The 13987-nt window shown below is 29.4% G+C and overlaps 3 protein-coding genes across 7 annotated transcripts; 1 reads left to right on the plus strand and 2 right to left on the minus strand.

Annotated features, from left to right (window-relative positions):
• Nucleotides 1-722: 722 nt before the first annotated feature.
• Nucleotides 723-6339, plus strand: olf186-M (Ki-ras-induced actin-interacting protein-IP3R-interacting domain olf186-M). 4 transcript variants are annotated; one of them, XM_070641244.1, is made up of 5 exons: nucleotides 735-871; nucleotides 1415-1484; nucleotides 4041-4948; nucleotides 5008-5254; nucleotides 5716-6339. In XM_070641244.1, the coding sequence occupies exons 2-5, from the start codon at nucleotides 1430-1432 to the stop codon at nucleotides 5874-5876; spliced, it is 1371 nt and encodes a 456-aa protein (XP_070497345.1). In that variant the 5' UTR covers nucleotides 735-871; nucleotides 1415-1429; the 3' UTR covers nucleotides 5877-6339. The 4 variants fall into 4 exon arrangements, with proteins under 4 accessions (XP_070497348.1, XP_070497345.1, XP_070497346.1 ...); XM_070641245.1 differs by lacking the exon at nucleotides 735-871 and adding an exon at nucleotides 5334-5442 and having other exon boundaries at nucleotides 891-1484; nucleotides 5716-5857; XM_070641247.1 differs by lacking the exon at nucleotides 1415-1484 and having other exon boundaries at nucleotides 723-871.
• On the minus strand, nucleotides 6261-7421 carry Prosbeta7 (proteasome subunit beta type-4). The gene is made up of 2 exons (XM_070641250.1): nucleotides 7188-7421; nucleotides 6261-7006 (listed from the first exon to the last, which is right to left on the minus strand). The coding sequence occupies exons 1-2, from the start codon at nucleotides 7316-7318 to the stop codon at nucleotides 6358-6360; spliced, it is 780 nt and encodes a 259-aa protein (XP_070497351.1). The 5' UTR covers nucleotides 7319-7421; the 3' UTR covers nucleotides 6261-6357.
• A 1009-nt stretch (nucleotides 7422-8430) lies between these two features.
• On the minus strand, nucleotides 8431-12532 carry RYa (RYamide). Of its 2 annotated transcripts, none has more exons than XM_070641252.1 (4): nucleotides 12356-12532; nucleotides 9576-9762; nucleotides 9211-9436; nucleotides 8431-9034 (listed from the first exon to the last, which is right to left on the minus strand). In XM_070641252.1, the coding sequence occupies exons 2-4, from the start codon at nucleotides 9694-9696 to the stop codon at nucleotides 9010-9012; spliced, it is 372 nt and encodes a 123-aa protein (XP_070497353.1). In that variant the 5' UTR covers nucleotides 9697-9762; nucleotides 12356-12532; the 3' UTR covers nucleotides 8431-9009. The 2 variants fall into 2 exon arrangements, with proteins under 2 accessions (XP_070497353.1, XP_070497352.1); XM_070641251.1 differs by having other exon boundaries at nucleotides 9576-9804; nucleotides 12356-12531.
• Nucleotides 12533-13987: the final 1455 nt, after the last annotated feature.

Raw genomic sequence — 13987 nt, forward strand, 5'->3', positions numbered from 1 at the left:
TGACTTTTCTTTGTTTATGATTAATTACTCCTAACTAAGTTTTATTAATAAATTGTTAAAAATTATTTGCTTCAAAGCTTTCTATGACTGGAAAGTTTCAACAAAACAGCTGTTTGTTACCAATACGTACAAAAGTATTATTTACAGATATTTTATATGCTTAATTAATCATTAAAAGACCATTCAATGATTCTAATTCTTATTTTAATTATAATATCCCAGATAAATTAAATTATCAAAGATTTTTTAACACTTTCTTTAACTGATTGTTTAAATTCAAATTTTCCCGCAATAACCGCATTGGAAGGTTGGAAAAGTTTATCCATGAAAAAACTTTGTTGCTGAGAAATTTACAAAACTTTAATTAAATAATAAACAGAACCCGTAAATAAAAAATTTCATATTTCATTGCTTAATACTAAAAGTTTAGAAATTTCACCAAATACTATTGGATTTAGTCATCATGATACTAAAAATGTTATCAATAAAAAATAAATTTTATGAATTACATGAGCGACAGAGATTGTACCTGTTTGAAAATAAGGGAACCGTTAATAAATGACGTCAATTGTTTTGCAATTTTTAAGACTTTTCTGAAAGGAACATACAGGATATGGATTTAATGACAAAGATTAATTTAAGTTACCATTGTAAATTTTGTAACAATGGGGGAGGCAGGTCTTTAAACCCCATTCCAGGATAGACATCATTTGTGAACTAACCCATAAAATGTTTTTTGTTGTTTTGTTACTTAAAATTGTTAATTTGTTAATCTATTAATTTTAAATCCAATAAACTTAATACTAATTAGACATTCCAATCTTCTGTTAATCATAAAAGTTAAAATTTTCAATATATCCCGAGATCCAAGGTAATATATCCATAAAAATCTGTTTTTAAGGTCAAAGTTACATTTTAGCAAGAAGAAAATTTATAAGGAATAGAAAAATTATGATCTACTTCAATTAAATCATATGCGGAAAGAATATCAATTGAGCCAATTAACAGTGTAGCTGTATTGATTTAATAATTCAGAAGTTGATGTTGTGACATTTTCAACTTTTTTGTTGTACATAATAACTATTAACTTAATTCATCATCATCTTCTTCAGTCTTCAGTAACTGATTTTTGTCATTGCTTTGCTGTATAAATTGTTGATTATTACTCATGTACTGTTATTAACGTATTATTGGCCTCAAAGTAATGAGCTATTAATATTCATACTTTATTAACGTCGTATCAAAGCCTGTATTTATATATTTAAATTGATTCTGAGCATTGAGAAATGAAGTATAAGGAAAAATAAACCCTATAAAGTTACAACTCGATGTTCTTGATAATACAGCTGTTAATTACAAGACCAAAAAAAATATTAATTCAAGTTTCTTTTCTATTAAAACTGGAAATTGGCAGAATTGAGTTTCTCAAATGAGTGAGGAATCAAATAAGAACAATAAAGATGAAAATAATGTTGGTGACGGTGGTATGTTAACATAAAAAATTCAATTTAATCACATATATCCATCAATAATCATTTGTATGCTTCATAATACATTCACTTCCAATTCCACCTTGTATATCGGCATTGAATTGTAATAAACTCTATTTCTTACTCTTTACTACTCGCACATTGTATAATTGTTAAAAAAAATCGAGAGCGAAAAAATTTGCATTGTGTTAATTAAAATATTCATAAATCCGGTTGATTGGAATCCCGAGGAAATGGAAGCAGACATAAATTTTCGTATAGAAGATGAGTCGTGGTGTGATAAAAATTTAAGATAAAATGCATTCTTTCTCGTCTGTTAAAATAAACACGGCGGGGAAAAAGTTCTCTCACAATTAACTTTTTTCGCTCCCCATAAAAGTGTAGATCAGTTCCTCCAATATAATTAAATATTTGTATATATAATAAATCTCGTTGTCATTTCATATTTCTCAGCTAGATATTTATTTTATATGAATTATAACTTTTTCTAATAACAAAAGGTTTTTGTAATATAATCTTAGTTAAGACATGGTCAGGGATGTAGTTTAGGGGGTTTGGTGGCATTTTACATTGATTTACCATGTTATAACGTTCATTTGAGATTTGAATAATATTTATTGTACATAGTTGATTACCCCTTTTAATATAAAAAGTTCATTCTGTTTTTGAACTCCAAAGAATAAACATCATTTTGACAATTAAAAAAATTATAAGTAGACGTACGATTGATTGACTGTAGAGGCTTGTGTTCGCAAATCCGGTCCACAACCTAGTCTACTCACCAAAGTCACCCTCATAAAATCTCTGACTACGCCCAAGATATTGTCTAAAGACAGAACAATGTTCAAGTACAGAAAACCCTTCCTGACTACATCCCTGACTCCCAATCATCATCACACTCAACATCGACATTAGTTGCACAATTAAGCGGGCAAGAGAAGCTAGTAATACAATAATCAAACAAAAACTTGTGCTGTTATTTGAGCGAAATAAAAAAATAATTTTCATTGGAAATTTTTTCATTCAAGTTTGTGTGCTCAGTTGTGCGGTCCACCTTCCACACTACTCGTATTTTATTTGTTATTTATTTATTATTTTTTTTTGTTCCGTAGTAATAAATAAGTAAGTGTCTCGAATCAATCGATTCCTGTAAACAAGAAAATATTTCTTATCACGTTCATAATAAGTGCAAAAATAAGTTAGTTAGTTCCAGTAAAAGGAAGAAAAATGATAACAAGCCCAAAAAAATAAAATAACAATAAGAATCTCAAAGTACATACAGAAAATTTATTGCGCAATGACAATTTTTTCTACTCTCGCCGTTGATTCTTAATAACTGATAACATTTCTCATTTATTACTATTATTTATGGACTCAAAAGAACTAAGTGTAAATAATAAAACTTTATCATCATGTCATTATCGTGATTATTATCTGATTATATTATGAGCATGTGAATGTCTCTCATCATGCATGTTATTATTAGTTTATCGAATAAATTGACATTAATATGCAAGCAATAACAAATAAGTATCAACACGAAATTGTCATGCTATCCCTTTTTGAACACGTCTGATAGTTCCACTTATTTAATTGTGCAATTAAATCACAATCACCATAATTGGCATGAAGTCGTCTCAAAAGCTATCCGTCTAATTGAATTCCAAAGCTAACGAAATACATCTAATTAAATTAAGTCAAATTATAGTTTTGTAACGCTCCTCAATAATAAATCAATACTTAAAGGAGTGAGAAAAAATCGTTTTACGACAACGACTAATGCTTATAAGATACATCTGGTTGTTTGATTATTTATCCATTAGATACTATATTTAGTCTAGTGACGAAAAAATTGCTCACATTTACATATTAATTTGCAGTGCATTTTCTGAAAAAGGAAGGAATTTGTTTACATTATGACTGGACGTGTCTGTTCGTTCTTTCATAATTTCGATTTTAGTCATATTTTATGATAAATCTTGATTTAATGTGCTTGTTGAAAATAGTTGTGGGATTTACGCATGAAAATGTTAATTTGAATTAATAATAGGCTTGGAATTTCCAAAACTTCATTATTTGAGATTTTATGAGATAACGTATTTTCTAAATTCAAATAATATGTTGAAATTTTATTGGAAATTTTTCCAGGTTTTGAAAGCAAAGTTCTATTTTTCCAAATTTAACGGTTTTTTAAAATTCAAAAAGTATTGTAATTGGAATATTGGAAGTTTTATTGGAAATTTCCAGAATTATAAAGCTTTAAATTTGAAAAATAACGGTCAATACTAATTAACACATTTTTAGTAAACCACAACACGTGATAAAACAATATTTCTATAATAGGAAATGCGCTGATGAAATTAACACGTAAAAATCAATCGTAACTAGATTTTTCCCATTTATAATTGTACTTCTACGATAACTAATTGTTTCACGCATTTTTTTCATTAGAAAATTAAATTCCATTCTTTCAACACATTTATTACTATCTAATTGTAAATCTTCGTCATATAACAGGAACTAATTCTCTCATTTCTCTCTTAAATTTAGTTAAATTTCGCGTTCGAAGTTGGGTGAGTGGAATCACAAATGAGATGCGAAAAAAGTCACATGTTACGGTGCAAAAATGGATTTCAGTAACAGAAGAAGAAAAAAACAATTGTGATAGTAACGAGCTTAATATTAATGAACCATCGACAAGTGGTGGAAGTGGAGCAAGTGTTAAAGGAAAAATAACCGAGATATGCAATAAATTTAACGTGAATGAAAAGTTAAAGAGTAAAAAGATTGAATTAAAGAATCTCATATCCAAGACAACACAAAAAATCAAGAGGGAATCATCAAAAGAAGAGAAAACTCATCACAATATGGATCAGAATCAACAGAATATGTATGATGATGAGACGAGGAATAAACAATGTGACAATGAAATAGAGCAAATAAAAGATGACGTTAATGATACAGTAAATAATAAAGAAAATGAATCTAATATTAATGACAGAGGTGATAATGAAGATGGTCTGGCAAATGACGAGTCAGAGGAAGTTGAAACGAATGAAGAAGAAAATAAATCGGAACCAAATAAACTCACAGCTCAACGATGTCATATAAGCGTATTAGGTAGAAGTTCCAGTGAAAATCCAAATCCAAGAACTAGAAGACTTAGAGATATTGGTCGAAGCTTTAGTGTTGCTAATGATGGTGAATTGCCAATTGACTCAACAGACAATTTAATTTACGATGATGAAGACATTTCAATCGTAAATCCATCATTTAATACTAGTCCGAGTGTTTTGAGCAATAAAACAAATAGCAATAATCAATTAGATAAAAATTTAGCATTATTGAGACCTTCGTTGGGTCACATGCGACCGTTGAGAGAACATACAGTTTCGGAAGGTCATAGCAGCCCTCATGTGGTACCCAAAAATCCATTGCTCAGAGATGGCTCTTTTCAAGTGAGTTTCATGGATTTTAATCCTAAGATTTGATTTAATCCTAATCCTCAATTTTTCAGTCCGATTCAAGCCACTGTTCGTCTGTTGAAAGTCTCCTGGAAGCTAGAAAGCCAGATGCGGAAGCGATATTAGTTAATTTAGGTTTCGGACCCGTTCAAGGTTCCGATGATGTTTTATCAAAAATTCCAAAAAGGTTTTTAAAACCTTCTCAAGTTCGCGGGGTCGACACGGAATCATTCTTGAAGAATCAGCAATTATCAATGAATATACACGAGAATTCAGTTCTGGGATATCGTGGCTTATTAGGTAAGAATATCAATGAGTTGAATATCATGAGAATAATTAATTAATAAGGAATAAACTTGTACAAATTGCTATCCGAAAGATTACGATAAGTTGGAAATTTTAAGGAGATTCCATCCACACGTATCTACATCACGATCAGTGAACGAAATTAGTAATCATAATTTAGTTCAAAAGAAAATTTCGAATCCGTAAGAATTGAATGTCTCCCCATAATAATTATAATTGTTGTTTGATTGAGCATAAATTTTTTCTATTGCTTGTATTGGAATTGATTTTTTACGATTCTGTTTTATTTTTCAATTTATTTTTGCGATTGACGCTTCTTTTACTCTATGTGAATTTCTTAATAATACTCAAAAGTCTTGCTGTGTTTTTATATTTTTATTATTTTTCGATGTTTTGTTTAATTTTGTGTTTCTGTGAATGAGTTTAATTAATTTTATGTATCCTTTTCAATTTAGGTAATCCTCATGTACCGCCTTCAGATATCGTGCGTGCTATTATGAATCGATTCTCACAAAATGAGATACAACGTATGGCATCTATGGAAAATATTAGTCCTCAACGAACATTTAAAGGTGTCGCAAATACAATATTGGCACATCGGCAGTTCATGAAGTAGTTATTAAGGCAAACAAGGTCTTCGAAAAAGAATTAAAAAATACATTTTTAGACATATCGAATTGATTTAAAAAATCTTAAAAAATCTCATATGATGTAAAATTATAAAAATGCTCAATCTCCATGTTTATCTGTCTATACTATTTGTACCAACACAACATCTATATCCAAATCCTAAAGTGACTTAACTTGAGTACACAAATTGAACTTTCTTGTGACTTAAAACCTATCCAGTTTCCTATATGTGATACAAAAAAATGTCCTCTATGTCCTTAAAATTTTCAAGGGAATCAAAATTTTTTCTCTTATACATTTTATCTTATACTGTCCGTAGCTATTAAGACACTTCCTTTTAAAAAGATACTTAAAAAAAATTGAAAAAATGTTAAAATTTAAAAAAAGAATGGATTTTATTAAATCAGAGAAATTCCAAATTGATGGATTTTTTCACAAAAAATACACAAGATGCTTTATTACTTCCTTTAATATCCCTTAATACTTAATGCCAAATCCCAGTTTTCTTTTACTAATTCATCAGTAACAGTACATCCTTTATCATTGATATTAGCTTGTGAATATTTTGGATATCCACGACAATCACGATAGTACAGGACTTCCATACATGTCTTTACAAGTTCCTGTGCTTTTGCTTCATCGAGTGGTCCTTTTTCAGAACACTCTCTCAACAAAGGAAGTGCCAAATGAGTACCATATCCAGTTGAAATGACATCATTTGTGTATGCACGTCCTCTAACATTAATATGTCCTAAGAATGGTTCAGATTCAGTCTGCATTCCACCGACTACCATGTCGAGCCACAATGGATTGAAACGAGATCTACGATTGTAAAGGATTCTTGTGAGCCATGTAAATAGATCCTTTGGCTTTAATGTAATTTTATCATCCATTGAAAAATCAGCGAGAATATTTTCATCGATGTATTGTTTAATAAATTGAAAATCTGCGTAATCTCCGCTCATTCCGAGAATTATATTCTCATTAATTTTAAATACACGATCAACATTATGATAGCGAGCTAGATTTCCATACGAGACGAGCTTATCTCCAGCAATAATCACACCTTTATCGTATTTTACAGCAACGATCGATGTTCCGGTTGTTATTGGTCCACTAGAATTAAGGAAATGATCCAATTAGCTTGTTTAATGACTCAACAAATTTTAGGTTATTAATATCATTAAATATCTATAGTTTCTATCAAGTTTTAGAAGACATCTATAGATTATTATCATATATTATGCTTTTGTCGATACATCAAACCAACAATTAAATTTATTTTGCTCAATCTTACCTATTTCTTTGGACACCGAAATCATCAATTGAATTAGATTTTACTTGATTCTGAGGGAAATTGTAGAAACTTCCTGGTGCTGGACCGTTATTCCATAATGGCGTGAAGTTAATTCCATTATTCGACATCATTTTGATCAGTAACTTATTTAATTATGCTGCAATTTTAATTTTTTAATAATATTTTGTGAAATTTCAATGACTTGACTGATTTTTGTTATGATTTCCAGTCTACTTCCAGTATTCCATTGTGCAAGCAATTTGAATTTTAAAACGACCGTTAATTTTTTGCGAGCAAATGTGAAGATTTTTAATGAAAGAAACTTAGTCGGCATTTGAGAGTTAATATAATTAATGAGATTGTGAATTCCAGGATATGATGAAGCTGTGGATTTAAGGATATTTTGCACATACTGGATCAAATAAGGGAAAAAGGTAGATAACTAGGTTTAAAGTGTCTGACTGTCCGACCCTAGGAAACTATTTTTCAGGATAAAAAACCACGAGTTTCTTAGATTATTGAAAAAATTTAAATTAGTTAGTTATATAACTATTAACATTGTAAAAATCGACATTTTGGGGAGAAGTGACCGATTTCTTCTGAAAAATAACGAAGGCAGAACCAAAAAAGGATTAAATTCACTAGAAAAATTCAAATTATCGGATTTGTAACATAATTAAGACTGAAAAAGAAGACTTGATGCTTGAGAAGTGAGAAATCATTGTGGGAGATAATCGGTGAGTTATTTTAATAATTATACATAGATTAAGGTGAAAAGTCATTCATAAGTCCGGTCTGAAAAAAGGTTATGAATTTAAGATGAAAAATGCTTGAGAAAATTAGGAATAGCACTTATTATTGGGTGCTGAAGCATGTTTCATGTCACACAGACAATGGGTGCTAATTTTTATAGGGATTCAAGTATGAAGTCTGGAATATGTAGTAAAAATTAATTAGATTGCATGAGTCTTTTCCTGGAAGTTTACTCAGTATTCAGTTCTTATATCAGACCGCATCAAAGTAGACAGAATAGTGCAATTGAACATATAAAAGGTTCAGTACACTCGATTAAATATGTTTACTACGTAAATTCATAGAATTTTCATTCCTGTGGTTTTTCTCACTATAATCAGGAACGGCTTTTATGGATAAATCTATTTTCATAACTTAATTCCTCTATTCAATTCGTTGAACACATGGATAAAGATTACAGGAAATGAATAGACAGTGTTTTTGCTTCCTTTTTTGTTTTTTATTTTTTAATGCATCTTATTTTTTTCATAATTCAAATATAATTAAATCTTCATCTAGCCAATATTATTAAGTAAATAGATAAATAAATTTTTTTATATTATTTATTCTCCCAATAAGACTTTATTTAGTGTCGTCGTCAGTTCCATAGATAAAACGATTTGTTCAATTGATTTTTTCTGTTTTCTCTCATTTCGCACAAATCAAGCATTTTCCTCAAAAAATACATGACTCTTTTTATCATTTTATATATATATATTAGTATAATTAAAAATATCACATAAATCGAAGATTATAAAACGAAATATCTTAAATTCAATGAACAGGAAAGAAAATTGTAAAAGAAATATTTTCATTCATTTATAAAAGATTTTTTTGTTGTTGTCGTCGTCACATGCTGTTCAGTCAAAAAGCTCCATAATAATTTTTCCAGCCATATTCATGGAACTTTAAATGAGTGAATAAGCAATTGTGTTGGATATTTGTTTGTTTGATGTTTATAGATGTTGCATAAAAGATGGAGAATTTTCTATTATTTAATCATCATTTTGACATCAAGTTGATTTCATTCTTATTTCTGTTGATCCTCGACGGTTCTGTGGAAGACAAAAAAATATTTTTTTTAGAATTCTTAGCATAATTAGTGTGGGTGTGAATCGTGGGATGCTTCACGGATAATTTAATACATTTCATTTCATAGCAATTATTAGGAAAAGCAGTTCCATGAACTATTGTACGTCTGTAACCATCTTCTCAGACAATAGCTACTTACTCTACGCATCGAAAAAGATTTGTAATTCCTGTATAAAAGCACGTTATGGGCTGATTATTATCCTCATCGACTCCTTGAATTGGTACAGATCGTTTCCCGTATCGTGATCCAAAGAAGAATCTGTCATTGCGGGGAACCATTCGTCCAATTGATGCTTTTGAGTCCATATTTGATATATCGGATTGCGACCTTCCATATCTACTGCCCACAAAGAATGGTCTTTTGTCTGTTTACATTGGATAGAAATTTCAATAATAAATTTAGTACGTGACATGTATTGGTATCATATGAATCAAGAAAGCTATCAATTTCTAGTTATTATTCAATAAAAAAATTGATACCTCCTTTATTCGTTAATTGTTCACCTCCATTTACACTCTTGATACCGCGACTTTCAAATATTTCATTTTCTGCTGACGCTGTTAGCACTCCAATAACTAAAATAGTAACAGCGAGTAACAATAGATGTGATGATATCGTTGTCATGATGAATTGAATATTATTTATGATGAAATTGAAAATAATAAATTTTCTTTTGTCTCTCGTTTCCGCCTTTGAGCAATATCAAATAGAATTGATGTTTGATTAAATAATCTGTTACAGAAAAAGGGCATTAAAAAGGAAAAGAAAAGTCTTAAAAATATTTTTATTGGTCAAATTTCCTCCGTCAATTTTCAAAAAATAGAAATTTCCTCAGGCGCAATTTTCATCACTTTACGCCTTTCTTGTATATTTAATGCTAATAATTCGATGATAGATTGCTGTGTATCATGAATATTTATGGTAATTAATGAGTATGAAACCCTTTTTAAATGCCTCATAATCTTACTTAATCGTTTTTTTGCAAATATTGTTCTTCAATGAACTGGCTGCTTGCTCTATGAAGTTACTATTAACCACTATTAACGTTGACATTAGACTTAGACGCATTAATTGAATTTGTTTGAGATTTGCTAATTAACGGTTTTGGGAAATTTAAATTTGAAAGCCTTACAAATTATTGAAGAAACATCAAAACATTTGTACGGTTCTCAAGTATTGACAAGATTTACTTGAATGAATTCATTTTCAAGATGCTACATAAGTTATAAGGTTGGTCATTGACATCGAGATCTCGAATCAAGGAGCTGCTTCCGGGACAAATTGAAAACCTTCAAGCACATAGCTTTAAAATGCTTGCTTCAATAAAGTCTGTTAAAATATTTATACAAATCAACAATTGATTCTTTTGGGTACATCCGGTATCAGATATTTACATAATTTTACAATATAATGAAATTCTTAAAGGATTTATATCCTATGTAAATAATTTATAATAGAAAGTCTCTAAAGTTCTTGAGCCACTTAAGCCACGGAAAATGTTTCTCGTTCTTAAATAATTAATTATCACTAAAAGCTATTCACTTTTTTATTATTTTCCATATGTATCGATGATATTCCTCTTGAGGTATAAAGTATATTATACACACATATGTTTTCATTATCAGCAAATAAAGGTGCTGCATATCGATACATATATTGTATTTCAGTTCGAAATGTTACAATCTATTTATTTAATCATAATTATATTAGAAACTAATTTATCGAAAAGCATCGTATTGCACAAAATTAATCGAAGAAATTCCTGCATTTGTTACTGCATATTAATAAAGACAATTATGAGCTAATTAAAGTTCAATATGAAAATAGTTTTAATTATGAACAGCTATACACTTTTGTGGTATCAATTCCCATTTCTCATGACTTCTTCCTTCAATAAATTGAAGGTGTAGGGAAAATAGGGACATTTTCCGCTTCCGTTATTTTATATTTATATATGTATGTCAAACATCCACAGAAGAAAAATATCCTGAGATTTAATTACGTTTTTTTTTTGTCGCAAGTCGCAAGTCAAACGCCAATATCTAAGTCAATCTGTTTAATTTGCGAGAATTGAGACTGAATGTAATGAAAAGACACCTTGCTCGGTGATTTGGGACTGTCTTAACGACTCTCAACGGTATTACTCATTCTTACTAAATTGACAATATAATTAAACAGTTTTGTGACAACAAAGGTGTTCATCTCAAGAGTCAATGAAACAATATTGCGAATTTTATTTAATTATAGTCTACTTTTTATGTTAAAACATTAAAACACCTTTATACTATTTTATTCAAATTTTAATTCATTACCAAAATTTTGATAAAGGGCGTAATTTGAATCATAAAGGAAATTGAATTAATCTACGCAGAGAGAGAGCTTTTTTGGGGAGTTAATCGTTGAGTAATAAAAGTTTTGCATGTCTTAATTTTAGTTTGTCTGACTGTTTGTGTGGGCAGGTGAATTAATGATTAAATTAAGGTACTTGAAAAGAAGTTCTTGGTATTTAAGATAGGAATCAATTGAGGATATATGAAAATGAATTGATAATTGACACGGCAAAGCTTCCGCCGTATAGCCTTATAATATTTGTATGATATTAATTGGCCAGAATCAAATTCAAATGTTTGAGTTCATTAAACCTTAAAACTGGCATTCTGGTCATTAATCTAAGATTTTGAATGAAATGAATTAAATTGTCTAACTCTTATACCACCCTTAAATGCGCTTTAGTCAAAGCTTCATTGATGCATATTCATATCCTGTTTTATGAGTTACATAAAACATTCTAATGAGAATGTTTCTTTTATCAATTATCACTTGGTTCATTACATTGCCCACTCACAAGCACCACATTATTATTTTTTTTGAAGTTATTATTAATCTCTTGTGGTTAAAGCAGCAGCACATATTGGCAATTAAAAAACTTTTTATGCTGTTGCTACTGTCACAAATTTTTCTTATAAAAGTTTAACATGTTGGAATAAACATGTCATGTTAATAAGTGATGAAAAGTTAATAACAAAAATATATAAATTTTTTCTAGAAACTGTATTTTTGGTCCTTAAAAAGGAATGTCCATTTCGATAAAAATTCACATTAACTGAGAGATATGGAAAAGATGGAATAGTATCACTGATGGCAGGATAAAGTTTTCAAAACGGAAATTCAATTTGAAGTCTCATTTATGAATATTTATTTATAGTAGACAAGAGTGTAGTTTCATCCTCACTATGTATATCCTGAATATTTATGTGACAAAAAATGTTAAAAATTCACTCACTTGTTGATTATTTTTTCGTTCGGTTCTGTTTAGTCACCAAAAAAAATTAAAAGCTGTAACTTGGTGTAAATTGCGGAAATATAAATTAAAAATTTATTTAACTGTCTTCCTATATTTTCACTTCTTCGATTCTTTAGAGAAACTGATCACATTTTACCATTTCACTTGTGCTTTTATACAGCTTGAGAACTCGGACGTTTCTGCCTCCACACAGAACGAATTTTTTTTTTCCTCGTCTCATACAAAAAAAAATTTAGTTCCTTCTTTTCCAATCTACCGAATCAACAACAAACAGCAACGAGATATGACGACGACAACGACGATTTATGTTGTTTGCTTGTTTATGTAGAAAAATCCACACATTTTATCATAAGTTTCTTATGATTATCAATAAGTGCGAATGAATGTAATTGATAAATCAAGAGATTATTGATGGTATCAATGAAAATATTTCTTAATGAAAAATAAATTAACATGAATCATATTTTATGTGCAAAGAAGATTATTGGCAATATTTAAGGAATTGAAAATTATTTTGGGAAAATGTGTGTTAAAAGGGCAGTTATTATTTGTTCGAGCAGGAAGTTGTGGCATTTAGTTTAATAGACATGTTGATTTTGGTTCAATTGTACAAATTATAACGGATTATGACGTAAATTTCTTAATCAATCAGTTACCTTTTTGCTTTAGATTTTTCATAAAAATTGGAATCAAACGTTTTAAAGAATATTTAATTTTAAGCAAATTGAAATGTTTGCTTTGAAGAAACGCAGATTAATGCAAATTATTCAATAATCATATGTAAACAGCATCAAATAATTAATCGAAATTAAAGCTTTTAAGCTTAAAATTCTTTATTTGCTTTTGGAAAATTTAATGATTATCGACATAGAATTTTAACGTTTGTTTCTACTACATGCTCAACAAGCAAATCAAAAACTAGTCAATTTAATTGATTTCAGTTTTGAAAAGCTTTATGAAAATAGGAAAATCCTTTAAAATACCTGCATTGATATTCCTTAAGAACGTTCATGTAATACATATGGAGCTTTTTGCTTAATTACCTTATCAGGCAAAGAGCGTGGATCGTAAATGGAGAGTAATCTGGGAGCAAAGCTCAATAGCATCCTTAGTCATCTAGTACATTTAAGATGAACAAGTTCTCGAAAGCATGCTCTTTGCCAGGGCGGGTTGGGTAGTATATTGTATGTTTAACTACATTTATCGTTTAAGGAGAGTAAATGCAGGTAAAAAGCCTCTAAAAGTTAAACCTAAAAAGAGTCGCGACAAAAGATTTTTTACCTCACAGGGTACCTCCTTATATGAGTCATCTTATAAGATTTTGTTCATCCTTACATAGCGCTACAAAGAGCTTAGATATCCTTGATCTAAGGAACTTGAACCACAAATCTATTTGCTTTAGAAATCTTACCACCCCATAAAAAATATAAGAAAAGCTATAAAAATCCAAACAATAATTAGCAAAATAAATAAGACATGATTTATTTTAAATCATAAAAGTATTATGCGACGTTGTATGCTTCATTCATTTGCTAAATATAAGCTAATAAATTTTACTATATACCTATTTCTGTTATCAACTAAACACGAATGTTTGATTTTTTTGCGTTA

The sequence above is a fragment of the Chironomus tepperi genome, unplaced genomic scaffold (assembly GCF_022539635.2).
Source record: "Chironomus tepperi strain 1889 unplaced genomic scaffold, CSIRO-AGI_Ctep_v1 contig_244, whole genome shotgun sequence".
NCBI classification, from domain to species: Eukaryota; Metazoa; Arthropoda; class Insecta; order Diptera; family Chironomidae; genus Chironomus; species Chironomus tepperi.